Source organism: Hemitrygon akajei, chromosome 17, assembly GCF_048418815.1.
Source record: "Hemitrygon akajei chromosome 17, sHemAka1.3, whole genome shotgun sequence".
Taxonomy (NCBI): Eukaryota; Metazoa; Chordata; class Chondrichthyes; order Myliobatiformes; family Dasyatidae; genus Hemitrygon; species Hemitrygon akajei.
Window position 1 is genome coordinate 9,474,886 of NC_133140.1, and position 27,133 is coordinate 9,502,018.

Consider the following 27,133-nt stretch of genomic DNA (forward strand, 5'->3'; position numbering starts at 1 on the left):
AGCATATGCAACGTGTCCCTACAACATAAAAGTAGTCCCATATTATACAGTAGCTATACAGTACAGACACGTACCACAGATCGTAGGACAACACACCGTAACGATGGACACATACCACAGATCGTAGGACAATACACCGTAACGATGGACACATACCACAGATCGTAGGACAATACACCGTAACGATGGACACATACCACAGATCGTAGGACAATACACCGTAACGATGGACACGTACCACAGATCGTAGGACAATACACCGTAACGATGGACACATACCACAGATCGTAGGACAATACACCGTAACGATGGACACGTACCACAGATCGTAGGACAATACACCGTAACGATGGACACATACCACAGATCGTAGGACAATACACCGTAACGATGGACACATACCACAGATCGTAGGACAATACACCGTAACGATGGACACATACCACAGATCGTAGGACATAATACACAGTAACGATGGACACATACCACAGATCGTAGGACAATACACCGTAACGATGGACACATACCACAGATCGTAGGACAATACACCGTAACGATGGACACATACCACAGATCGTAGGACATAATACACAGTAACGATGGACACATACCACAGATCGTAGGACAATACACCGTAACGATGGACACATACCACAGATCGTAGGACAATACACCGTAACGATGGACACATACCACAGATCGTAGGACATAATACACAGTAACGATGGACACATACCACAGATCGTAGGACATAATACACAGTAACGATGGACACATACCACAGATCGTAGGACCTAATACACAGTAACGATGGACACATACCACAGATCGTAGGACCTAATACACAGTAACGATGGACACATACCACAGATCGTAGGACATAATACACAGTAACGATGGACACATACCACAGATCGTAGGACCTAATACACAGTAATGATGGACACATACCACAGATCGTAGGACCTAATACACAGTAACGATGGACACATACCACAGATTGTAGGACAACACACCGTAACGATGGACACATACCACAGATCGTAGGACATAATACACAGTAACGATGGACACATACCACAGATTGTAGGACAACACACCGTAACGATGGACACATACCACAGATCGTAGGACATAATACACAGTAACGATGGACACATACCACAGATCGTAGGACATAATACACAGTAACAATGGACACTTACTACAGATCATAGAATAACAGTCAGTAACAATGGACACATACTGTGGGTCTTAGGACAACAGTCAGTGACAATGGACACATACTGTAGGTCTTAGGACAACAGTCAGTAACAATGGGCATGTACTACAGGTCTTAGGACAACAGTCAGTAACAATGGACGCATACTATAGGTCTTAGGACAACAGTCAGTAACAATGGGCACATACTATAGGTCTTAGGACAACAGTCAGTAACAATGGGCACATACTATAGGTCTTAGGACAACAGTCAGTAACAATGGGCATGTACTACAGGTCTTAGGACAACAGTCAGTAACAATGGACACATACCACAGATTGTAGGACAACACACCGTAACGATGGACACATACCACAGATCGTAGGACATAATACACAGTAACAATGGACACTTACTACAGATCATAGAATAACAGTCAGTAACAATGGACACATACTGTAGGTCTTAGGACAACAGTCAGTAACAATGGACACATACTGTAGGTCTTAGGACAACAGTCAGTAACAATGGGCATGTACTACAGGTCTTAGGACAACAGTCAGTAACAATGGACGCATACTATAGGTCTTAGGACAACAGTCAGTAACAATGGGCACATACTATAGGTCTTAGGACAACAGTCAGTAACAATGGGCACATACTACAGGTCTTAGGACAACAGTCAGTAACAATGGGCATGTACTACAGGTCTTAGGACAACAGTCAGTAACAATGGGCATGTACTACAGGTCGTAGCACAGAACACACAGACCTTTCTGTCCATGACATTGTGCTGACCTTTTAGCCTACTCTAACATCAATCTAATCCTTCACTCCTATTTTCTATCTTTCTTGTGCCTACCCGTGATATGGGTTGTGGTGGCTCGCTCCACCTGCTGGTGGGTAATTATTGATAGGAGAAATGCTTCTCTTATTTCCTCTCAACAAACAGGAAAGGGAAAGGTGACAATTTTTTAATCTATCCGATGAATAAGAACCGATCCTATTGTGATTTTGTCTTGATCCACTTATCGATAACAAACTGATCGGGAAAAAGCCCAGTCTTTTCAATCTGCACAGAAATTCTGATTCCCAGATGGACTTCATAACCCAACACTGTACCTCATGAAAATAGGTGAATCTTAATCCCAGATCTCTGACTGATTCTGGTTCTCACATCCAGTTTGGACAGAGTACCCCAAGTTCCCAGCTCCTTAGTGTGAGCAATTCCTGGTTTGGGTCTTGGAAGGCCAGCTCAGATTATGTCGTAAACACAAAGTGCACTGCAGATGCTGTGGTCAAATCAAGACGTACAAAAAAGCTGGAGGAACTCAGCAGGTCGGGCAGCATCCGTTGAAAGGAGCAGTCAACGTTTTGGGCCGAGACCCTTCGTCAGGACTAAAGAAGGAGGGGGTAGGGGCCCTATAAAGAAGGTGGGGAGAGGGTGGAGGGTAATAGAAGAATGCAGAATCATGAGAGAGGTGATAGGCAGCTAGAAGAGGAGACAGAGTGAAGGTGGGATGGGGAAGGGAGAGGGAGGGAATTACGGGAAGTTGGAGAATTCAATGTTCATACCAAGGGGCTGGAGACGGGAAGTTGGAGAATTCGATGTTCATACCAAGGGGCTGGAGACTACCCAGACGGTAGATGAGATGTTGTTCATACCAAGGGGCTGGAGACTGTTGCATCCAGTGTTCCTGTGCGGCCTCCTCTACATCGGGGAGACCCGACGCAGATTGGGGGACCGCTTCGTCGAGCACCTCCGCTCCGTCCGCCACAACAGACAGGATCTCCCGGTTGCCACCCACTTCAACTCTGCTTCACATTCCCATTCGGATATGTCCATACATGGCCTCCTCTACTGCCATGATGAGGCCAAACTCAGGTTGGAGGAGCAACACCTCATATATTGTCTGGGTAGTCTCCAGCCCCTTGGTATGAACATCGAATTCTCCAACTTCCCGTAATTCCCTCCCTCTCCCTTCCCCCATCCCACCTTCACTCTGTCTCCTCTTCTAGCTGCCTATCACCTCTCTCATGATTCTGCCTTCTTCTACTACCCACAGTGCTTTCCCTTTACATTCCTTCTTCACCTCTCTGGCCTATCCCCTCCCTGCTTCCCCTCCCCCACTCCTTGATCTTTCCTCTGATTGGTTTTCCACCCTCCCCCCACCTTCTTTATAGGGCCCCTGCCCCTCCTCCTTTAGTCCTGACGAAGGGTCTCGACCCGAAACGTTGACTGCTTCTTTCAACGGATGCTGCCCGACCTGCTGAGTTCCGATTATATCACATGCTCTAACCAATGTTGCCTCCACCTTCCTGAATCCTCCTGACTTGGAGACCACAGTTCGGTTGCTTCAGCAGGATGTTGAATGCCAGCCCACACCGGTTGTAACAAGATCAGAGGGGAAAGTGGTAGAAGTGGTCCTGAGGGATTTCCCTCCTCTGACAGATGAAGCCCACCCATCGTCGGTGGGCTGGGTTGCTCACCTGTCTGAGATCCTGTAGGGTCCTGAGGGATTTCCCTCCTCTGACAGATGAAGCCCACCCATCGTCGGTGGGCTGGGTTGCTCACCTGTCTGAGATCCTGTAGGGTCCTGAGGGATTTCCCTCCTCTGACAGATGAAGCCCACCCATCGTCGGTGGGCTGGGTTGCTCACCTGTCTGAGATCCTGTAGGGTCCTGAGGGATTTCCCTCCTCTGACAGATGAAGCCCACCCATCGTCGGTGGGCTGGGTTGCTCACCTGTCTGAGATCCTGTAGGGTCCTCAATCACGGTTCTTATCTCTAACCCTTCTGCTCTCCAGGTTTGTGACATCTCAGCGAGACCCAACCACTGACCCAGTGGTCCTGTGGCTGAACGGTGGCCCAGGGTGCAGCTCATTGGACGGATTCCTCTCTGAAAACGGACCTTTGCACGTAAGTCTTCCCATGACTCGATAGTGCGGCTGGTGGCTGTAAGGTGTGGGGCGGTCACATGACATGGAATCAGGTCGAGAGGTTGAAACTTATTGATGTCGATGTGTCTGATTTCAGGTGAACGAAGATGGGCAGACCCTTTACATTAACGAGTACAGCTGGAACAAGGTGGCCAACATGCTGTACCTGGAGTCTCCGGCCGGCGTTGGCTTCTCCTATTCCGACAGCGGAGACTACACCACCAACGATAAAGAGGTATCGTAGTTCATCTATCCCGTCCCAGCCTGCCCAACCTTGTGGGGACATCCTCAGTTCAATTGGCCCAGAACAACAGAAGACGTATGCATTTTGCCCCTTGTGCCTACTCCACCATTCAGTAAGATCACAGCGATCGCTGGTCTTCACATTGGCTCCATGTCCCTCGATTCCCTTCATCTTTAAACATCTGTTGGTCACTGCAGGCGGTACGAAAGACTGGGTTCCATGCCACCAGGTTTAAGGGCTGTTACATCTCTTCAACCATCAGGTCCTTGAACCAACTGGCGCAACCCAATCACGACAGTTAATAACACTGTGACCGTTTGATCATTTTCACTAAAATTGACTTTGTTTCATTTTAATTTGTGACCTTTCTTGCTAAAGTTGTGCATAGTTTGTTTAATTAGATGTTTTTGTAAATGTGGCTTATGTGATACCATGTGCCTGTGATGCTAATTCCATTTCAGATTTCCTTTGCATTTGTGCAGCCACTTTGGCACAGGTCATGGTGTACTATCCGCTGGAAGCTCAGGGCCATTTGCACTCAACACACTGTTAGTGCGATCACTCAAGTCGTGTATGATGAGGGTTTGTGTCTCAGTTGGCTATAGAGGTTGATCTGGCACAGTGTGGACACAGTAACTGGGGACTCTGTTAGTGGTTGTGTCTCTCCTTTCGTAGCTTCCGCTTGTTCTCTGCGGCACTCTCCTGTAGCGGACCTCCCCTTAAACAGATTTCCTCCAGATGTATCTCCAGAGTGAATTGTCTTCCCAGCTTTTAGATGTAACGTTTAGTTTCTTCCGGCTGATTTTGAAGCATTTCCTTTGCTCACCTTCCTTCAACTGGGAACTGTCCGAGAAGACGCGTGTTAGCCATCCGAATGTCATGACCTGTCCGTCAGAGTTGGTGTGGCTTTATCGTGGTGAAGATGCTGTTCATGTTGGACTGCTCCAGTACACAGGTGTTCATACGTCCATCCTTCCAGCTGATCCTCAATCTTTCACAAAGCTCTTTGGTGGTTTTGTTCGAGGGCTTTCGGGTGTCTACTGTAGGTTCAGTTCTGTACAGTAATGTGAGACAGACAACTGCTCTATAGACCAAAAGTTGTTGTTTGGACCTGTAGGGCACCGTCTTCGAGGACTCTTTTCCTTAATCTTACACAAGCTCCAGTAGTACCTCTCAGGTGGCGATTGATCTCCGAGCTGATGTCTATATTTGAGAAGAGATTGCTGCCAGGGTAGGAAAAGTAGTCTCCATTTTCAAGGGTGATATCTCCCAAGGGAGATGGGAGTAGACTCTCACATGGTGGATTGGATAGTGGACTACTTGACAGATAGACCTCAGTATGTGCGGTTGGGAGACTGTAGGTCTGACACGGTGGTCAGCAGCACAGGAGCGCCGCAGGGGACCGTGCTCTCTCCGGTCCTGTTCACCCTGTACACATCAGACTTCCAATATATCTCGGAGTCCTGCCATGTGCAGAAGTTCGCTGACGACACAGCCATAGTGGGGTGTGTCAGGAATGGACAGGAGGAGGAGTATAGGAAACTGATACAGGACTTTGTGATATGGTGCAACTCTAACTACCTGCGTCTCAATATCACCAAGACCAAGGAGATGGTGGTGGACTTTAGGAGATCTAGGCCTCATATGGAGCCAGTGATCATTAATGGAGAATGTGTGGAGCAGGTTAAGACCTACAAGTATCTGGGAGTACAGTTAGACGAGAAGCTAGACTGGACTGCCAACACAGATGCCTTGTGCAGGAAGGCACAGAGTCGACTGTACTTCCTTAGAAGGTTGGCGTCATTCAATGTCTGTAGTGAGATGCTGAAGATGTTCTATAGGTCAGTTGTGGAGAGCGCCCTCTTCTTTGTGGTGGCGTGTTGGGGAGGCAGCATTAAGAAGAGGGACGCCTCACGTCTTAATAAGCTGGTAAGGAAGGCGGGCTCTGTCGTGGGCAAAGTACTGGAGAGTTTAACATCGGTAGCTGAGCGAAGGGCGCTGAGTAGGCTACGGTCAATTATGGAAAACTCTGAACATCCTCTACATAGCACCATCCAGAGACAGAGAAGCAGTTTCAGCGACAGGTTACTATCGATGCAATGCTCCTCAGACAGGATGAAGAGGTCAATACTCCCCAATGCCATTAGGCTTTACAATTCAACCGCCAGGAGTAAGATATGTTAAAGTGCCGGGGTTGATTGTATTTAATGTATTTAAGTAAACTACTTAAGAACTTTTAAAAAGCTATTATTAATGCTTTTTGAGAGAGTGATTTAGATGCATATCATATTTTTACCGGAAAGTATTGTATGTAATTAGTTTTGCTACAAGTGTATGGGACTTTGAGGAGATGCGCAGGGATTTAGAGAGAGTGGAATGGGTCAAGTTGTTTTATGGGAAGGATGTAATAGAGAAATGGAGGTCATTTAAGGGTGAAATTATGAGGGTACAGAATCTTTATGTTCCTGTTCGGTTGAAAGGAAAGGTTAAAGGTTTGAAAGCGCCATGGTTTTCAAGGGATATTAGAAACTTGGTTCGAAAAAAGAGGGATGTCTACAATAGATATAGGCAGCATGGAGTAAAGGAATTGCTCGAGGAATATAAAGAATGTAAAAGGAAACTTAAGAAAGGGATTAGAAAAGCTAAAAGAAGTTACGAGTTTGGTTTGGCAAATAAGGTGGAAGTAAATCCGAAAGGCTTCTACAGTTATATTAAAAGCAAGAGGATAGTGAGGGATAAAATTGGTCCCTTAGAGAATCAGGGTGGTCAGCTATGTGTGGAGCCGAGGGAGATGGGAGAGATTTTGAACGATTTCTTCTCTTCGGTATTCACTAAGGAGAAGGATATTGAATAGTGTAAGGTGTGGGAAACAAGTAAGGAAGTTATGGAACCTATGACAATTAAAGAGGTGGAAGTACTGACGCTTTTAAGAAATTTAAAAGTGGATAAATCTCCGGGTCCTGACCGGATATTCCCCAGGACCTTGAGGGAAGTTTGTGTAGAGATAGCAGGAGCACTGACGGAGATCTTTCAGATGTCATTAGAAACAGGGATTGTGCCGGAGGATTGGCGTATTGCTCATGTGGTTCCATTGTTTAAAAAGGGTTCTAGAAGTAAGCCTGGCAATTATAGACCTGTCAGTTTGACATCAGTGGTGGGTAAATTAATGGAAAGTATTCTTAGAGATAGTATTTATAATTATCTGGATAGACAGGATCTGATTAGGAGTAGCCAGCATGGATTTGTGCGTGGAAGGTCATGTTTGACAAACCTTATTGAATTTTTTGAAGTAGTTACGAGGAATGTTGACGAGGGTAAGGCAGTGGATGTAGTCTATATGGACTTCAGCAAGGCCTTTGACAAAGTTCCACATGGAAGGTTAGTTAAGAAGGTTCAGTCGTTAGGTATTAATGCTGGAGTAATAAAATGGATTCAACAGTGGCTAGATGGGAGATGCCAGAGAGTAGTGGTGGATAATTGTTTATCGGGATGGAGGCCGGTGACTAGCGGGGTGCCTCAGGGATCTGTTTTGGGCCCAATGTTGTTTGTAATATACATAAATGATCTGGATGATGGGGTGGTAAATTGGATTAGTAAGTATGCTGATGATACTAAGGTAGGAGGTGTTGTGGATAATGAGGTGGGTTTTCAAAGCTTGCAGGGAGATTTATGCCGGTTAGAAGAATGGGCTGAACGTTGGCAGATGGAGTTTAATGCTGAGAAGTGTGAGGTTCTACATTTTGGCAGGAATAATCCAAATAGAACATACAGGGTAAATGGTAGGGCATTGAGGAATGCAGTGGAACAGAGAGATCTAGGAATAACAGTGCATAGTTCCCTGAAGGTGGAGTCTCATGTAGATAGGGTGGTGAAGAAGGCTTTTGGAACGCTGGCCTTTATAAATCAGAGCATTGAGTACAGAAGTTGGGATGTAATGTTAAAATTGTACAAGGCATTGGTAAGGCCAAATTTGGAATATTGTGTACAGTTCTGGTCACCGAATTATAGGAAAGATATCAATAAATTAGAGAGAGTGCAGAGACGATTTACTAGGATGTTACCTGGGTTTCAGCACTTAAGTTACAGAGAAAGGTTGAACAAGTTAGGTCTCTATTCATTGGAGCGTAGAAGGTTGAGGGGGGATTTGATCGAGGTATTTAAAATGTTGAGAGGGATAGATAGAGTTGACGTGAATAGGCTGTTTCCATTGAGAGTAGGGGAGATTCAAACGAGAGGACATGATTTGAGAGTTAGGGGGCAAAAGTTTAAGGGAAACACGAGGGGGTATTTCTTTACTCAGAGAGTGATAGCTGTGTGGAATGAGCTTCCTGTAGAAGTAGTAGAGGCCAGTTCAGTTGTGTCATTTAAGGTAAAATTGGATAGGTATATGGATAGGAAAGGAGTGGAGGGTTATGGGCTGAGTGCGGGTAGGTGGGACTAGGTGAGATTAAGAGTTCGGCACGGACTAGGAGGGCCGGAATGGCCTGTTTCCGTGCTGTGATTGTTATATGGTTATATGGTTATATTGGCAAAAATGTTGAATTTCCCCATGGGGATGAATAAAGTATCTATCTATCTATCTATTGTCAACTTTGATGGAGAGCTGGATAAGAAGCTGGTTGGGCAGGATCTGAGTCATTTTTATATACCCAGGGCTCTATGTGCTTTGGCGAAGGCATTCAGGATGCATTGGAGGTCTTCTTCAGAGCGTGGTGCGGTGGCATTGTCATCCGCATGCTGAAGCTCCACCATAGTGGTGTACTGACCTTGTTGAACTATCTCAGGACCCTCAGAGACGGCTAAATCACACACTCGGCAGCTGCTGCTCACTGTGGTCGAGAGGTCTGTGTAACGATGACCTGGTTAGTACCAGGAAGGAGGAAACTGCCAACATGGCTGACGGCCTGAAAACACTGGAGTGACCTTGGCCACAATTTCTCAGAGATATTCCCTGTGTCTCATCTGTCCCTTCCACATTCCCATCAGTACTAACTTCTCCCCGCTTTCCCAGTTCAGGCTGAAAGTCTTTGACCCGAAACTTTAACTTCTGTTTCTGTCTCCATGGATGCTGGCTGACCTGCTGAATGTTTTCCTGTGCATCTTCCTGTGTGATTCTGCCTCACTCCCACTTCAGCATTAGTGTCCACAGCCTGACACTGCAGTTGGTGTCTTTATGTGGCTTGAGTTTTAACTCAAAGACCCTTTGTCCAGAGCTACTCAAGTGCCATGCATACAGCATAGAACATAGAACATTACAGTACTGTCCAGGCCATTCGGCCCACAATATTGTGCTGACTTTTAACCTACTCCAAGATCAATCTATCCCTTCCTTTCCATATTACCTTCCATTTTTCTATCATCCATGTGCCTGTCAAAGAGTTTCTTAAATGTCCCTCATGTATCTGCCTCTACCACCATCCTTGACAGGGTGTTCCATGTACCCACCACTCTCTGTAAAATAAAAGTACCTCTGACGTACCCCTATACTCTTCTCCTTAATATTATGTCCCTCGGACTAGACACTTCCACCCTGGGGACAGCCTCTGTCTGTGCACCTTATCATCTCGTGCACCTTTTTCAAGTCACCTCTCATCCTCCTTGTAGGTCTTCAGTCAATCTTTGGCTTTCCATGAGAAAGCAAACATTAACCCCTTCATTTCTGTATACACCACACCCCCCTCCCGCAGGTTGCAGAGAACAACTACCTGGCCCTATTGGATTTCTTCAGGAAGTTCCAGAATTTCACCAAGAATGACTTCTACGTGTTTGGTGAAAGTTACGGTGGGATCTACGTGCCAACGCTGAGCTTGAAGATCGCAAACGGTCCAGCACAAATCAATTTCAAGGTATTCCTGTTCCATTTCAGTGCTGACACCCAAATCAGGATCCGCAAACCTGTTAATTCCTCAGAGTTTCAAGGGGGGGGGGGGGCTCTGTCAAGTATCTGGGCCCAGGGAGGTGACAGGGCGGATATCACGTTTCAAGGGACAGCGGATGCAGGAATCCGGAACTACACACGTGGGGTACTGGAGCAATTCCACAGGCCAGAGACAATCTGTGAAGGGAAATGGAGAACTGACACTTGGGTGGAGACCTTTCATCAGGGCTGGAGGGAAGGGAAGGGAAGGGAAGAGAAGGGGAGAGGTGAGAGCTGGCAGGTGAGAGGGTGAAGGGAAGGGGTTCAGTAAGAGCTGGCAGGTGAGAGGGTGAAGGGAAGGGAAGGGGTTCAGTAAGAGCTGGCAGGTGAGAGGGTGAAGGGAAGGGAAGGGGTTCAGTAAGAGCTGGCAGGTGAGAGGGTGAAGGGAAGGGAAGGGGTTCAGTAAGAGCTGGCAGGTGAGAGGGTGAAGGGAAGGGGTTCAGTAAGAGCTGGCAGGTGAGAGGGTGAAGGGAAGGGAAGGGGTTCAGTAAGAGCTGGCAGGTGAGAGGGTGAAGGGAAGGGAAGGGGTTCAGTAAGAGCTGGCAGGTGAGAGGGTGAAGGGAAGGGAAGGGGTTCAGTAAGAGCTGGCAGGTGAGAGGGTGAAGGGAAGGGAAGGGGTTCAGTAAGAGCTGGCAGGTGAGAGGGTGAAGGGAAGGGAAGGGGTTCAGTAAGAGCTGGCAGGTGAGAGGGTGAAGGGAAGGGAAGGTGTTCAGTAAGAGCTGGCAGGTGAGAGGGTGAAGGGAAGGGAAGGGGTTCAGTAAGAGCTGGCAGGTGAGAGGGTGAAGGGAAGGGAAGGGGTTCAGTAAGAGCTGGCAGGTGAGAGGGTGAAGGGAAGGGAGGGAAGAGAAGGGGAGAGGTGAGAGCTGGCAGGTGAGAGGGTGAAGGGAAGGGGTTCAGTAAGAGCTGGCAGGTGAGAGGGTGAAGGGAAGGGAAGGGGTTCAGTAAGAGCTGGCAGGTGAGAGGGTGAAGGGAAGGGAAGGGGTTCAGTAAGAGCTGGCAGGTGAGAGGGTGAAGGGAAGGGGTTCAGTAAGAGCTGGCAGGTGAGAGGGTGAAGGGAAGGGAAGGGGTTCAGTAAGAGCTGGCAGGTGAGAGGGTGAAGGGAAGGGAAGGGGTTCAGTAAGAGCTGGCAGGTGAGAGGGTGAAGGGAAGGGAAGGGGTTCAGTAAGAGCTGGCAGGTGAGAGGGTGAAGGGAAGGGAAGGGGTTCAGTAAGAGCTGGCAGGTGAGAGGGTGAAGGGAAGGGAAGGGGTTCAGTAAGAGCTGGCAGGTGAGAGGGTGAAGGGAAGGGAAGGTGTTCAGTAAGAGCTGGCAGGTGAGAGGGTGAAGGGAAGGGAAGGGGTTCAGTAAGAGCTGGCAGGTGAGAGGGTGAAGGGAAGGGAAGGGGTTCAGTAAGAGCTGGCAGGTGAGAGGGTGAAGGGAAGGGAAGGGGTTCAGTAAGAGCTGGCAGGTGAGAGGGTGAAGGGGAGGGAAGGGGTTCAGTAAGAGCTGGCAGGTGAGAGGGTGAAGGGAAGGGAAGGGGTTCAGTAAGAGCTGGCAGGTGAGAGGGTGAAGGGAAGGGAAGGGGTTCAGTAAGAGCTGGCAGGTGAGAGGGTGAAGGGAAGGGAAGGGGTTCAGTAAGAGCTGGCAGGTGAGAGGGTGAAGGGAAGGGGTTCAGTAAGAGCTGGCAGGTGAGAGGGTGAAGGGAAGGTGTTCAGTAAGAGCTGGCAGGTGAGAGGGTGAAGGGAAGGGAAGGGGTTCAGTAAGAGCTGGCAGGTGAGAGGGTGAAGGGAAGGGGTTCAGTAAGAGCTGGCAGGTGAGAGGGTGAAGGGAAGGGAAGGGGTTCAGTAAGAGCTGGCAGGTGAGAGGGTGAAGGGGAGGGAAGGGGTTCAGTAAGAGCTGGCAGGTGAGAGGGTGAAGGGAAGGGAAGGGGTTCAGTAAGAGCTGGCAGGTGAGAGGGTGAAGGGAAGGGAAGGGGTTCAGTAAGAGCTGGCAGGTGAGAGGGTGAAGGGAAGGGAAGGGGTTCAGTAAGAGCTGGCAGGTGAGAGGGTGAAGGGAAGGGGTTCAGTAAGAGCTGGCAGGTGAGAGGGTGAAGGGAAGGTGTTCAGTAAGAGCTGGCAGGTGAGAGGGTGAAGGGAAGGGAAGGGGTTCAGTAAGAGCTGGCAGGTGAGAGGGTGAAGGGAAGGGGTTCAGTAAGAGCTGGCAGGTGAGAGGGTGAAGGGAAGGGAAGGGGTTCAGTAAGAGCTGGCAGGTGAGAGGGTGAAGGGAAGGGAAGGGGTTCAGTAAGAGCTGGCAGGTGAGAGGGTGAAGGGAAGGGAAGGGGTTCAGTAAGAGCTGGCAGGTGAGAGGGTGAAGGGAAGGGAAGGGGTTCAGTAAGAGCTGGCAGGTGAGAGGGTGAAGGGAAGGGAAGGGGTTCAGTAAGAGCTGGCAGATGAGAGGGTGAAGGGAAGGGAAGGGGTTCAGTAAGAGCTGGCAGGTGAGAGGGTGAAGGGAAGGGAAGGGGTTCAGTAAGAGCTGGCAGGTGAGAGGGTGAAGGGAAGGGAAGGGGTTCAGTAAGAGCTGGCAGGTGAGAGGGTGAAGGGAAGGGAAGGGGTTCAGTAAGAGCTGGCAGGTGAGAGGGTGAAGGGAAGGGAAGGGGTTCAGTAAGAGCTGGCAGGTGAGAGGGTGAAGGGAAGGGAAGGGGTTCAGTAAGAGCTGGCAGGTGAGAGGGTGAAGGGAAGGGAAGGGGTTCAGTAAGAGCTGGCAGGTGAGAGGGTGAAGGGAAGGGAAGGGGTTCAGTAAGAGCTGGCAGGTGAGAGGGTGAAGGGAAGGGAAGGGGTTCAGTAAGAGCTGGCAGGTGAGAGGGTGAAGGGAAGGGAAGGGGTTCAGTAAGAGCTGGCAGGTGAGAGGGTGAAGGGAAGGGAAGGGGTTCAGTAAGAGCTGGCAGGTGAGAGGGTGAAGGGAAGGGAAGGGGTTCAGTAAGAGCTGGCAGGTGAGAGGGTGAAGGGAAGGGAAGGGGTTCAGTAAGAGCTGGCAGGTGAGAGGGTGAAGGGAAGGGGTTCAGTAAGAGCTGGCAGGTGAGAGGGTGAAGGGAAGGGAAGGGGTTCAGTAAGAGCTGGCAGGTGAGAGGGTGAAGGGAAGGGAAGGGGTTCAGTAAGAGCTGGCAGGTGAGAGGGTGAAGGGAAGGGAAGGGGTTCAGTAAGAGCTGGCAGGTGAGAGGGTGAAGGGAAGGGAAGGGGTTCAGTAAGAGCTGGCAGATGAGAGGGTGAAGGGAAGGTGTTCAGTAAGAGCTGGCAGGTGAGAGGGTGAAGGGAAGGGAAGGGGTTCAGTAAGAGCTGGCAGGTGAGAGGGTGAAGGGAAGGGAAGGGGTTCAGTAAGAGCTGGCAGGTGAGAGGGTGAAGGGAAGGGAAGGGGTTCAGTAAGAGCTGGCAGGTGAGAGGGTGAAGGGAAGGGAAGGGGTTCAGTAAGAGCTGGCAGGTGAGAGGGTGAAGGGAAGGGAAGGGGTTCAGTAAGAGCTGGCAGGTGAGAGGGTGAAGGGAAGGGAAGGGGTTCAGTAAGAGCTGGCAGGTGAGAGGGTGAAGGGAAGGGAAGGGGTTCAGTAAGAGCTGGCAGGTGAGAGGGTGAAGGGAAGGGAAGGGGTTCAGTAAGAGCTGGCAGGTGAGAGGGTGAAGGGAAGGGAAGGGGTTCAGTAAGAGCTGGCAGGTGAGAGGGTGAAGGGAAGGGAAGGGGTTCAGTAAGAGCTGGCAGATGAGAGGGTGAAGGGAAGGTGTTCAGTAAGAGCTGGCAGGTGAGAGGGTGAAGGGAAGGGAAGGGGTTCAGTAAGAGCTGGCAGGTGAGAGGGTGAAGGGAAGGGAAGGGGTTCAGTAAGAGCTGGCAGGTGAGAGGGTGAAGGGAAGGGAAGGGGTTCAGTAAGAGCTGGCAGGTGAGAGGGTGAAGGGAAGGGGTTCAGTAAGAGCTGGCAGGTGAGAGGGTGAAGGGAAGGGAAGGGGTTCAGTAAGAGCTGGCAGGTGAGAGGGTGAAGGGAAGGGAAGGGGTTCAGTAAGAGCTGGCAGGTGAGAGGGTGAAGGGAAGGTGTTCAGTAAGAGCTGGCAGGTGAGAGGGTGAAGGGAAGGGAAGGGGTTCAGTAAGAGCTGGCAGGTGAGAGGGTGAAGGGAAGGGAAGGGGTTCAGTAAGAGCTGGCAGGTGAGAGGGTGAAGGGAAGGGGTTCAGTAAGAGCTGGCAGGTGAGAGGGTGAAGGGAAGGGAAGGGGTTCAGTAAGAGCTGGCAGGTGAGAGGGTGAAGGGAAGGGAAGGGGTTCAGTAAGAGCTGGCAGGTGAGAGGGTGAAGGGAAGGGAAGGGGTTCAGTAAGAGCTGGCAGGTGAGAGGGTGAAGGGAAGGGAAGGGGTTCAGTAAGAGCTGGCAGGTGAGAGGGTGAAGGGAAGGGGTTCAGTAAGAGCTGGCAGGTGAGAGGGTGAAGGGAAGGGAAGGTGTTCAGTAAGAGCTGGCAGGTGAGAGGGTGAAGGGAAGGGAAGGGGTTCAGTAAGAGCTGGCAGGTGAGAGGGTGAAGGGAAGGGGTTCAGTAAGAGCTGGCAGGTGAGAGGGTGAAGGGAAGGGGTTCAGTAAGAGCTGGCAGGTGAGAGGGTGAAGGGAAGGGGTTCAGTAAGAGCTGGCAGGTGAGAGGGTGAAGGGAAGGGAAGGTGTTCAGTAAGAGCTGGCAGGTGAGAGGGTGAAGGGAAGGGAAGGGGTTCAGTAAGAGCTGGCAGGTGAGAGGGTGAAGGGAAGGGAAGGGGTTCAGTAAGAGCTGGCAGGTGAGAGGGTGAAGGGAAGGGAAGGGGTTCAGTAAGAGCTGGCAGGTGAGAGGGTGAAGGGAAGGGGTTCAGTAAGAGCTGGCAGGTGAGAGGGTGAAGGGAAGGGAAGGGGTTCAGTAAGAGCTGGCAGGTGAGAGGGTGAAGGGAAGGGAAGGGGTTCAGTAAGAGCTGGCAGGTGAGAGGGTGAAGGGAAGGGGTTCAGTAAGAGCTGGCAGGTGAGAGGGTGAAGGGAAGGGAAGGGGTTCAGTAAGAGCTGGCAGGTGAGAGGGTGAAGGGAAGGGAAGGGGTTCAGTAAGAGCTGGCAGGTGAGAGGGTGAAGGGAAGGGAAGGGGTTCAGTAAGAGCTGGCAGGTGAGAGGGTGAAGGGAAGGGAAGGGGTTCAGTAAGAGCTGGCAGGTGAGAGGGTGAAGGGAAGGGAAGGGGTTCAGTAAGAGCTGGCAGGTGAGAGGGTGAAGGGAAGGGAAGGGGTTCAGTAAGAGCTGGCAGGTGAGAGGGTGAAGGGAAGGGAAGGGGTTCAGTAAGAGCTGGCAGGTGAGAGGGTGAAGGGAAGGGAAGGGGTTCAGTAAGAGCTGGCAGGTGAGAGGGTGAAGGGAAGGGAAGGGGTTCAGTAAGAGCTGGCAGGTGAGAGGGTGAAGGGAAGGGAAGGGGTTCAGTAAGAGCTGGCAGGTGAGAGGGTGAAGGGAAGGGAAGGGGTTCAGTAAGAGCTGGCAGGTGAGAGGGTGAAGGGAAGGGAAGGGGTTCAGTAAGAGCTGGCAGGTGAGAGGGTGAAGGGAAGGGAAGGGGTTCAGTAAGAGCTGGCAGGTGAGAGGGTGAAGGGAAGGGAAGGGGTTCAGTAAGAGCTGGCAGGTGAGAGGGTGAAGGGAAGGGGTTCAGTAAGAGCTGGCAGGTGAGAGGGTGAAGGGAAGGGGTTCAGTAAGAGCTGGCAGGTGAGAGGGTGAAGGGAAGGGGTTCAGTAAGAGCTGGCAGGTGAGAGGGTGAAGGGAAGGGAAGGGGTTCAGTAAGAGCTGGCAGGTGAGAGGGTGAAGGGAAGGGAAGGTGTTCAGTAAGAGCTGGCAGGTGAGAGGGTGAAGGGAAGGGAAGGGGTTCAGTAAGAGCTGGCAGGTGAGAGGGTGAAGGGAAGGGAAGGGGTTCAGTAAGAGCTGGCAGGTGAGAGGGTGAAGGGAAGGGAAGGGGTTCAGTAAGAGCTGGCAGGTGAGAGGGTGAAGGGAAGGGGTTCAGTAAGAGCTGGCAGGTGAGAGGGTGAAGGGAAGGGAAGGGGTTCAGTAAGAGCTGGCAGGTGAGAGGGTGAAGGGAAGGGAAGGGGTTCAGTAAGAGCTGGCAGGTGAGAGGGTGAAGGGAAGGGAAGGGGTTCAGTAAGAGCTGGCAGGTGAGAGGGTGAAGGGAAGGGAAGGGGTTCAGTAAGAGCTGGCAGGTGAGAGGGTGAAGGGAAGGGAAGGGGTTCAGTAAGAGCTGGCAGGTGAGAGGGTGAAGGGAAGGGGTTCAGTAAGAGCTGGCAGGTGAGAGGGTGAAGGGAAGGGAAGGGGTTCAGTAAGAGCTGGCAGGTGAGAGGGTGAAGGGAAGGGAAGGGGTTCAGTAAGAGCTGGCAGGTGAGAGGGTGAAGGGAAGGGAAGGGGTTCAGTAAGAGCTGGCAGGTGAGAGGGTGAAGGGAAGGGAAGGTGTTCAGTAAGAGCTGGCAGATGAGAGGGTGAAGGGAAGGGGTTCAGTAAGAGCTGGCAGGTGAGAGGGTGAAGGGAAGGGAAGGGGTTCAGTAAGAGCTGGCAGGTGAGAGGGTGAAGGGAAGGGAAGGGGTTCAGTAAGAGCTGGCAGGTGAGAGGGTGAAGGGAAGGGAAGGTGTTCAGTAAGAGCTGGCAGGTGAGAGGGTGAAGGGAAGGGAAGGGGTTCAGTAAGAGCTGGCAGGTGAGAGGGTGAAGGGAAGGGAAGGGGTTCAGTAAGAGCTGGCAGGTGAGAGGGTGAAGGGAAGGGAAGGGGTTCAGTAAGAGCTGGCAGGTGAGAGGGTGAAGGGAAGGGAAGGGGTTCAGTAAGAGCTGGCAGGTGAGAGGGTGAAGGGAAGGGAAGGGGTTCAGTAAGAGCTGGCAGGTGAGAGGGTGAAGGGAAGGGAAGGGGTTCAGTAAGAGCTGGCAGGTGAGAGGGTGAAGGGAAGGGGTTCAGTAAGAGCTGGCAGGTGAGAGGGTGAAGGGAAGGGAAGGGGTTCAGTAAGAGCTGGCAGGTGAGAGGGTGAAGGGAAGGGGTTCAGTAAGAGCTGGCAGGTGAGAGGGTGAAGGGAAGGGAAGGGGTTCAGTAAGAGCTGGCAGGTGAGAGGGTGAAGGGAAGGGAAGGGGTTCAGTTAGAGCTGGCAGGTGAGAGGGTGAAGGGAAGGGAAGGGGTTCAGTAAGAGCTGGCAGGTGAGAGGGTGAAGGGAAGGGGTTCAGTAAGAGCTGGCAGGTGAGAGGGTGAAGGGAAGGGAAGGGGTTCAGTAAGAGCTGGCAGGTGAGAGGGTGAAGGGAAGGGGTTCAGTAAGAGCTGGCAGGTGAGAGGGTGAAGGGAAGGGAAGGGGTTCAGTAAGAGCTGGCAGGTGAGAGGGTGAAGGGAAGGGGTTCAGTAAGAGCTGGCAGGTGAGAGGGTGAAGGGAAGGGAAGGGGTTCAGTAAGAGCTGGCAGGTGAGAGGGTGAAGGGAAGGGAAGGGGTTCAGTAAGAGCTGGCAGGTGAGAGGGTGAAGGGAAGGGAAGGGGTTCAGTAAGAGCTGGCAGGTGAGAGGGTGAAGGGAAGGGAAGGGGTTCAGTAAGAGCTGGCAGATGAGAGGGTGAAGGGAAGGGGTTCAGTAAGAGCTGGCAGGTGAGAGGGTGAAGGGAAGGGAAGGGGTTCAGTAAGAGCTGGCAGGTGAGAGGGTGAAGGGAAGGGAAGGGGTTCAGTAAGAGCTGGCAGGTGAGAGGGTGAAGGGAAGGGGTTCAGTAAGAGCTGGCAGGTGAGAGGGTGAAGGGAAGGGGTTCAGTAAGAGCTGGCAGGTGAGAGGGTGAAAGGAAGGGAAGGGGTTCAGTAAGAGCTGGCAGGTGAGAGGGTGAAGGGAAGGGAAGGGGTTCAGTAAGAGCTGGCAGGTGAGAGGGTGAAGGGAAGGGAAGGGGTTCAGTAAGAGCTGGCAGGTGAGAGGGTGAAGGGAAGGGAAGGGGTTCAGTAAGAGCTGGCAGGTGAGAGGGTGAAGGGAAGGGGTTCAGTAAGAGCTGGCAGGTGAGAGGGTGAAGGGAAGGGAAGGGGTTCAGTAAGAGCTGGCAGGTGAGAGGGTGAAGGGAAGGGAAGGGGTTCAGTAAGAGCTGGCAGGTGAGAGGGTGAAGGGAAGGGGTTCAGTAAGAGCTGGCAGGTGAGAGGGTGAAGGGAAGGGAAGGGGTTCAGTAAGAGCTGGCAGGTGAGAGGGTGAAGGGAAGGGAAGGGGTTCAGTAAGGGCTGGCAGGTGAGAGGGTGAAGGGAAGGGAAGGGGTTCAGTAAGGGCTGGCAGGTGAGAGGGTGAAGGGAAGGGAAGGGGTTCAGTAAGGGCTGGCAGGTGAGAGGGTGAAGGGAAGGGAAGGGGTTCAGTAAGGGCTGGCAGGTGAGAGGGTGAAGGGAAGGAAGGATGGAGGAGATGTTTATATGTTTTTAGTCGCAGTTGAGTGTGAATTAGAATCCGATCTATTCTCAGTTACAGGACATGTTGTGAAGTTTGTTTAGTGGCAGTAGTACAGTAGAATTCCTAAAAAAGTCAAAGTACATAAACAACGAAGAATAGAAGAAAGTAACGTGTAGTGATCCAAGGTTGATGGACCATGCCTAACTGATGGCAGAGGGGAGGAATCAGAGACATGGGAATGTAGCTACAAAGTAATGGGCCGCTCATTTAAAACTGTGTTCAGAAATGCCTTCTCTTAGAGAGTGGTGAATCTCGGCCCCCGAGGGTATCCGAGGCCAGGCCATTGGGAGCATTTAACGTGGAGGGATAAGTATTTATTAGATGGAACTGACACAGAAGAGATTTCAGCCTTGGCGACACTGCCTGGTGTCAGAGGCTTGAAGGTCCAATCGGGCTCCTCCTGCTGCCGTGTTTCTGTGTTTCTAAGTTGGCGACCTGTCCCAGCTGGGGCCACGATCGATGCCCCATTGACAGGCTGGACTGACAGCCTGTTGTTTCGAGAGGAGGGAGGCCGCCCCAAAGTACCCCAGCAAGTACTGTCTCCGCACAGCAGATACCACGAAGGAAATGGGGCAAGAGACCATATGGAATCATGGGAACTGTGCATCCACGAGGACTTTCTGCCCATTGTAGCTGAGGTGATCAGAAGACGACTCCTCCCAGCACCAGTTGTACAGTTACACACTTTAGACACCACTTAAATATGCGGTCCCCTGCCGCCGCCTTGGGGGGAAATAAATATATTCCCCATCTACCCTTGAATTCTGCCTCACATTGGCACCACTTGGATTTTGACCCCACTGCCACAGGAATGTTTACTCCATCCCAGCCCTTGTCATTTCTGGACATGCCTTTGGTTTGCCCTCAGCCATCCCTGTTCCAGCTGACCCATCCTTTCCTCTTGCAGAACTGCGAATCCCTTCTGCATCTATTTCTGTGCGTTCACACCCTCCCTGTAAACTGGTGACCAGAATTACTTTCACACAGAAGCTGTGCTTTAACTTGTGACCTACAGGGATGTTGCTGGGACCACAGGGTTGTGTTACAAGGAGAGATTGGACAGGCTGGGATTGTTTCGCCTGGAGTGCAGGAGGCTGAGGGATGACCCTAGTAGAGGTTTATATATTTATGAGGGGCAACAGATAGAGTCCTTTTCCAAGGGTAGGGGAGTCTAAAACTGGTGGGTACAGGTTTAAGGTGAGAGGGGAAATATTTAAAGGATGTAACCCTCTCCCCGTGGCTTGCTAGCTATCTCTGGCTAACGGTCACGCGACTCAGCTGTGCATGGGTGACGGTGAGAAGTCCGTATTCGATAAGCTACAGCCGTCTCGGGTCGGTATGGTTCCCGTTCAAGCAGGAAAGTTGGAATGTTCCAGTGAAGGAATGGAAACAGTGCTGAATGCTGTGTAAATGCTGACCCCTGCGCCACTGGAACAGTGAAGTATATTTAGAGATATTTCAACTTTAACAAAAACTTAACAGAGAAAGGGCCCAGCAGAGTTAACTCAGTCCAAATGTGCAGCTTTGTTGGGATTACACCGGCCACAGTTCTGCTTCCCTCGAAGAGCATATCGAATGAACTGGCTGACTCGGGAGTATTGGCACTTCCTCCTGTCAACTATTCGTCTACACAAAGCACTTCTTCCAATGGGCTCTCTCCTTCGATCGGCATTCTGCGCATCTTCCCCTATCCACAACTCCTTCTCCTGCAACCCCTCCCGACAACAGACCCAGATAACTGTCCGTCTGAAATCGAACCCCAGCATGTTCTCTCAACTGTTCAATAGCATCCCACCGGGCAGAATGTTACAGCTTGTTGCCAAGACAGCCCCGAGTGGCCGATACAACTGGGCAGGTGGCTCCTTATCTCAGCTGAAGCCGAAACACGAGGAGAACACACACCGAGTTTGCAGAAATAAAATGCCTAACAGCAGAGCAGTGGAAATACAGTTTGAACTAGGCCGTTACTAGGAGATCTGAGGTGCAACTTCTTCATGCAGAAGGTGGTGGCGGAGCTATAACATTTACAGGTTATCTGGACTAGTACTTGGATAAGGAAGGATTGGAAGGGTCTGTGCCAAACACAGGAGAATGAGATTAGCACAGCTCGGAAAGGTCTGGGTGAGGCAGGCTGTTTCTGTACTACGCTCTGCGCTGGAGTTGCCGTCTGCTGTGTGCACTGGCTAATAAAACGCTCTGTGTCTTTGAACCGCCCAATTGCCCCGTCCTCCTGTCTTTAGATGTTAATCTCTGGCAGGGACCCAGAGGAATCATAATCACAAGAGACTCTGGAAATCTTGAGCACAGAGAAGATGAAGGAAAGGTCTATAGAAGGAAATCAACTGCTGACGTTTCAGGTTGAGACCCTTCGTCAGGACTGGAAAGGAAGGGGGAGGAGTGTGATAGGTGTGTAACCCCCTCAATGGAAACCTGGCTTGCTGCCGGCCCCGCTAACGGCTACGGGACTGAGCACTGAGAAGGCCAACTTTCATTAACAATAGACATCTATGGTCGGCATGATTTGGGATTTAACCAAACAGGAACATAGTGATGTTCCAATTAAACTAACTTCGGTCTGAGCAAATAGTGCACAAATACTCCCCATACACAACTGTCGGTCAGCAAGAAATAACAAATCGTACGCCGCATAAAATTATGAAGAAAGTATATTTACAAAGTTCAGCTTTATGGAACAGTTAGTAGTAAAAAGAAAAGGGAAGAAATAGAAGGGCCTGTTTCAGTTAACCCAGTCCAAACATTCACAGTTGGAGCTCATCCTGGAGTTGTCTTCTCACTCACGTGAGTCTGTGTGTCATGCAAAATGCATCTCAAACAAACAGGAGTATTGGCCCTTCCTCCTTGGAGGCATTCCTCCGTACAAAGCACCTTGTGCAAGAGAGACGGCTTCCTCAGCCACCTTCCCTCTCGTCCTCTCACAGACCCCGGACCCGACCCGTGTCCATCACAAATCTCCCTCTGCTCAGCTTTCTCTAGCACCTTCCCCCACTTCCAGCAGCACGATTGGCTGACACAGCATCCCTAAGCTGAACGTCACAGCCCTGACCTTTAGCTGAACCCCAAGCAGGACACAGAAAGCTACTCGGAAGGTAGTGGAGGCCAATTCTCTGGATGCTTTCAAGAAGGAGCTAGATAGGTATCTTTATGGATAGGGGAATCAAGGGATATGGGGACAAGGCAGGAACCGGGTATTGATAGTAGATGATCAGCCATGATCTCAGAATGGCGGTGCAGGCTCGAAGGGCCGAATGGTCTACTTTTGCACCTATTGTCTATTGTCTAAATGGAATATCCCAGAACATTAGCAGTAACAATCTCAACCAGGGCAATACAGATGAAACCAGGGTGAAGGTAACACACCTGTGTGGTTTGTCAGAGGTGGGTGAAGGTAACACACCTGTACTGGGTTGTCAGAGATGGGTGAAGGTAACACACCTGAGTGGGTTGACAGAGATGGGTGAAGGTAACACACCTGCACAGGGTTGTCAGAGGTGGGTGAAGGTTACACACCTGTGTGGGTTGTCAGAGATGGGTGAAGGTAACACACCTGTACTGGGTTGTCAGAGGTGGGTGAAGATAACACACCTGTACTGGGTTGTCAGAGATGGGTGAAGGTAACACACCTGTGTGGGTTGTCAGAGGTGGGTGAAGGTAACACACCTGTACTGGGTTGTCAGAGGTGGGTGAAGGTAACACACCTGTGTGGTTTGTCAGAGGTGGGTGAAGGTAACACACCTGTACTGGGTTGTCAGAGGTGGGTGAAGGTAACACACCTGTGTGGGTTGTCAGAGATGGGTGAAGGTAACACACCTGTACTGGGTTGTCAGAGGTGGGTGAAGGTAACACACTTGTGTGGGTTGTCAGAGATGGGTGAAGGTAACACACCTGTGTGGGTTGTCAGAGGTGGGTGAAGGTAACACACCTGTACTGGTTTGTCAGAGGTGAGTGAAGGAAACACACCTGTGTGGGGTGTCAGAGGTGTGTGAAGGTAACACACCATTGTGGGTTGTCAGAGGTGGGTGAAGGTAACACACCTGTACTGGTTTGTCAGAGGTGGGTGAAGGTAACACTCCTGTGTGGGTTGTCAGAGATGGGTGAAGGTAACACACCTGTACTGGGTTGTCAGAGGTGGGTGAAGGTAACACACCTGTGTGGGTCGTCAGAGGTGGGTGAAGGTAACACACCTGTACTGGGTTGTCAGAGGTGGGTGAAGGTAACACACCTGTGTGGGTTGTCAGAGATGGGTGAAGGTAACACACCTGTGTGGTTTGTCAGAGGTGGGTGAAGGTAACACACCTGTACTGGGTAGTCAGAGATGGGTGAAGGTAACACACCTGTGTGTGTTGTCAGAGGTGGGTGAAGGTAACACACCTGTGTGGGTTGTCAGAGGTGGGTGAAGGTAACACACCTGTGTGGGTTGTCAGAGGTGGGTGAAGGTAACACACCTGTACTGGGTTGTCAGAGGTGGGTGAAGGTAACACACCTGTTTGGGTTGTCAGAGATGGGTGAAGGTAACACACCTGTGTGGGTTGTCAGAGGTGGGTGAAGGTAACACACCTGTGTGGTTTGTCAGAGGTGGGTGAAGGTAACACACCTGTACTGGGTTGTCAGAGGTGGGTGAAGGTAACACACCTGTACTGGGTTGTCAGAGGTGGGTGAAGGTAACACACCTGTGTGGTTTGTCAGAGGTGGGTGAAGGTAACACACCTGTACTGGGTTGTCAGAGGTGGGTGAAGGTAACACACCTGTGTGGGTTGTCAGAGGTGGGTGAAGGTAACACACCTGTACTGGGTTGTCAGAGGTGGGTGAAGGTAACACACCTGTTTGGGTTGTCAGAGGTGGTTGAAGGTAACACACCTGTGTGGGTTGTCAGAGGTGGGTGAAGGTAACACACCTGTGTGGTTTGTCAGAGGTGGGTGAAGGTAACACACCTGTACTGGGTTGTCAGAGGTGGGTGAAGGTAACACACCTGTACTGGGTTGTCAGAGGTGGGTGAAGGTAACACACCTGTGTGGGTTGTCAGAGATGGGTGAAGGTAACACACCTGTACTGGGTTGTCAGAGGTGGGTGAAGGTAACACACCTGTACTGGGTTGTCAGAGGTGGGTGAATGTAACACACCTGTACTGGGTTGTCAGAGGTGGGTGAAGGTAACACACCTGTGTGGGTTGTCAGAGATGGGTGAAGGTAACACACCTGTACTGGGTTGTCAGAGATGGGTGAAGGTAACACACCTGTGTGGTTTGTCAGACGTGGGTGAAGGTAACACACCTGTACTGGGTTGTCAGAGGTGGGTGAATGTAACACACCTGTACTGGGTTGTCAGAGGTGGGTGACGGTAACACACCAGTACTGGGTTGTCAGAGGTGGGTGAAGGTAACACACCTGTACTGGGTTGTCAGAGGTGGGTGAAGGTAACACACCTGTGTGGATTGTCAGAGATGGGTGAAGGTAACACATCTGTGTGGGTTGTCAGAGGTGGGTGAAGGTAACACACCTGTGTGGTTTGTCAGAGGTGGGTGAAGGTAACACACCTGTGTGGGTTGTCAGAGGTGGGTGAAGGTAACACACCTGTACTGGGTTGTCAGAGGTGGGTGAAGGTAACACACCTGTACTGGGTTGTCAGAGGTGGGTGAAGGTAACACACCTGTGTGGGTTGTCAGAGATGGGTGAAGGTAACACACCTGTACTGGGTTGTCAGAGATGGGTGAAGGTAACACACCTGTGTGGTTTGTCAGAGGTGGGTGAAGGTAACACACCTGTACTGGTTTGTCAGAGGTGGGTGAAGGTAACACACCTGTACTGGGTTGTCAGAGGTGGGTGAAGGTAACACACCTGTGTGGGTTGTCAGAGGTGGGTGAAGGTAACACACCTGTACTGGGTTGTCAGAGGTGGGTGAAGGTAACACACCTGTGTGGGTTGTCAGAGGTGGGTGAAGGTAACACACCTGCACAGGGTTGTCAGAGGTGGGTGAAGGTAACACACCTGTGTGGGTTGTCAGAGGTGGGTGAAGGTAACACACCTGTGTGGGTTGTCAGAGATGGGTGAAGGTAACACACCATTGTGGGTTGTCAGAGATGGGTGAAGGTAACACACCTGTACTGGGTTGTCAGAGGTGGGTGAAGGTAACACAACTGTGTGGGTTGTCAGAGGTGGGTGAAGGTAACACACCTGTACTGGGTTGTCAGAGATGGGTGAAGGTAACACACCTGTACTGGGTTGTCAGAGATGGGTGACGGTAACACACCTGTACTGGGTTGTCAGAGGTGGGTGAAGGTAACACACCTGTGTGGGTTGTCAGAGATGGGTGAAGGTAACACACCTGTACTGGGTTGTCAGAGATGGGTGAAGGTAACACACCTGTACTGAGTTGTCAGAGGTGGGTGAAGGTAACACACCTGTACTGGGTTGTCAGAGGTGGGTGAAGGTAACACACCTGTGTGGTTTGTCAGAGATGGGTGAAGGTAACACACCTGTACTGGGTTGTCAGAGATGGGTGAAGGTAACACACCTGTACTGGGTTGTCAGAGGTGGGAGAAGGTAACACACCTGTACTGGGTTGTCAGAGGTGGGTGAAGGTAACACACCTGTACTGGGTTGTCAGAGGTGGGTGAAGGTAACACACCATTGTGGGTTGTCAGAGGTGGGTGAAGGTAACACACCTGTACTGGGTTGTCAGAGATGGGTGAAGGTAACACACCTGTGTGGGTTGTCAGAGGTGGGTGAAGGTAACACACCTGTACTGGGTTGTCAGAGGTGGGTGAAGGTAACACACCATTGTGGGTTGTCAGAGATGGGTGAAGGTAACACACCTGTGTAGGTTGTCAGAGGTGGGTGAAGGTAACACACCTGTGTGGGTTGTCAGAGGTGGGTGAAGGTAACACACCTGTACTGGGTTGTCAGAGGTGGGTGAAGGTAACACACCTGTGTGGTTTGTCAGAGATGGGTGAAGGTAACACACCTGTACTGGGTTGTCAGAGATGGGTGAAGGTAACACACCTGTACTGGGTTGTCAGAGGTGGGTGAAGGTAACACACCTGTGTGGGTTGTCAGAGATGGGTGAAGGTAACACACCTGTACTGGGTTGTCAGAGATGGGTGAAGGTAACACACCTGTACTGGGTTGTCAGAGGTGGGTGAAGGTAACACACCTGTGTGGGTTGTCAGAGATGGGTGAAGGTAACACACCATTGTGGGTTGTCAGAGGTGGGTGAATGTAACACACCTGTGTGGGTTGTCAGAGATGGGTGAAGGTAACACACCTGTGTGGGTTGTCAGAGGTGGGTGAAGGTAACACACCTGTACTGGGTTGTCAGAGGTGGGTGAAGGTAACACACCTGTACTGGGTTGTCAGAGATGGGTGAAGGTAACACACCTGTGTAGGTTGTCAGAGGTGAGTGAAGGTAACACACCTGTACTGGGTTGTCAGAGGTGGGTGAAGGTAACACACCTGTGTGGGTTGTCAGAGGTGGGTGAAGGTAACACACCTGTGTGGTTTGTCAGAGATGGGTGAAGGTAACACACCTGTACTGGGTTGTCAGAGGTGGGTGAAGGTAACACACCTGTACTGGGTTGTCAGAGGTGGGTGAAGGTAACACACCTGTGTGTGTTGTCGGAGATGGGTGAAGGTAACACACCTGTGTGGGTTGTCAGAGATGGGTGAAGGTTACACACCATTGTGGGTTGTCAGAGGTGGGTGAAGGTAACACACCTGTGTGGGTTGTCAGAGGTGGGTGAAGGTAACACACCTGTACTGGGTTGTCAGAGGTGGGTGAAGGTAACACACCTGTGTGGGTTGTCAGAGATGGGTGAAGGTAACACACCATTGTGGGTTGTCAGAGGTGGGTGAAGGTAACACACCTGTACTGGGTTGTCAGAGGTGGGTGAAGGTAACACACCTGTGTGGGTTGTCAGAGATGGGTGAAGGTAACACACCTGTGTGGGTTGTCAGAGATGGGTGAAGGTAACACACCTGTACTGGGTTGTCAGAGGTGGGTGAAGGTAACACACCTGTACTGGGTTGTCAGAGATGGGTGAAGGTAACACACCTGTGTGGGTTGTCAGAGGTGGGTGAAGGTAACACACCTGTACTGGGTTGTCAGAGGTGGGTGAAGGTAACACACCTGTACTGGTTTGTCAGAGGTGGGTGAAGGTAACACACCTGTGTGGGTTGTCAGAAATGGGTGAAGGTAACACACCATTGTGAGTTGTCAGAGGTGGGTGAAGGTAACACACCTGTGTGGGTTGTCAGAGGTGGGTGAAGGTAACACACCTGTACTGGGTTGTCAGAGGTGGGTGAAGGTAACACACCTGTGTGTGTTGTCAGAGATGGGTGAAGGTAACACACCTGTGTAGGTTGTCAGAGGTGGGTGAAGGTAACACACCTGTGTGGGTTGTCAGAGGTGGGTGAAGGTAACACACCTGTACTGGGTTGTCAGAGGTG

General features: G+C 51.0%; 1 protein-coding gene across 1 annotated transcript in view; it reads left to right on the forward strand.

The window, feature by feature from the left end:
• The first annotated feature begins 2,070 nt into the window (after positions 1-2,070).
• LOC140740964 (lysosomal protective protein-like) overlaps positions 2,071-27,133 on the forward strand; it is a 230,604-nt gene continuing 205,541 nt past the window's right edge. Inside the window, exons 1-4 of the mRNA XM_073070604.1 lie at positions 2,071-2,100; positions 3,965-4,120; positions 4,238-4,375; positions 10,072-10,230. Coding sequence (XP_072926705.1) covers positions 2,071-2,100; positions 3,965-4,120; positions 4,238-4,375; positions 10,072-10,230 — 483 coding nt within the window. The remainder of the gene's footprint in view (positions 2,101-3,964; positions 4,121-4,237; positions 4,376-10,071; positions 10,231-27,133) is intronic.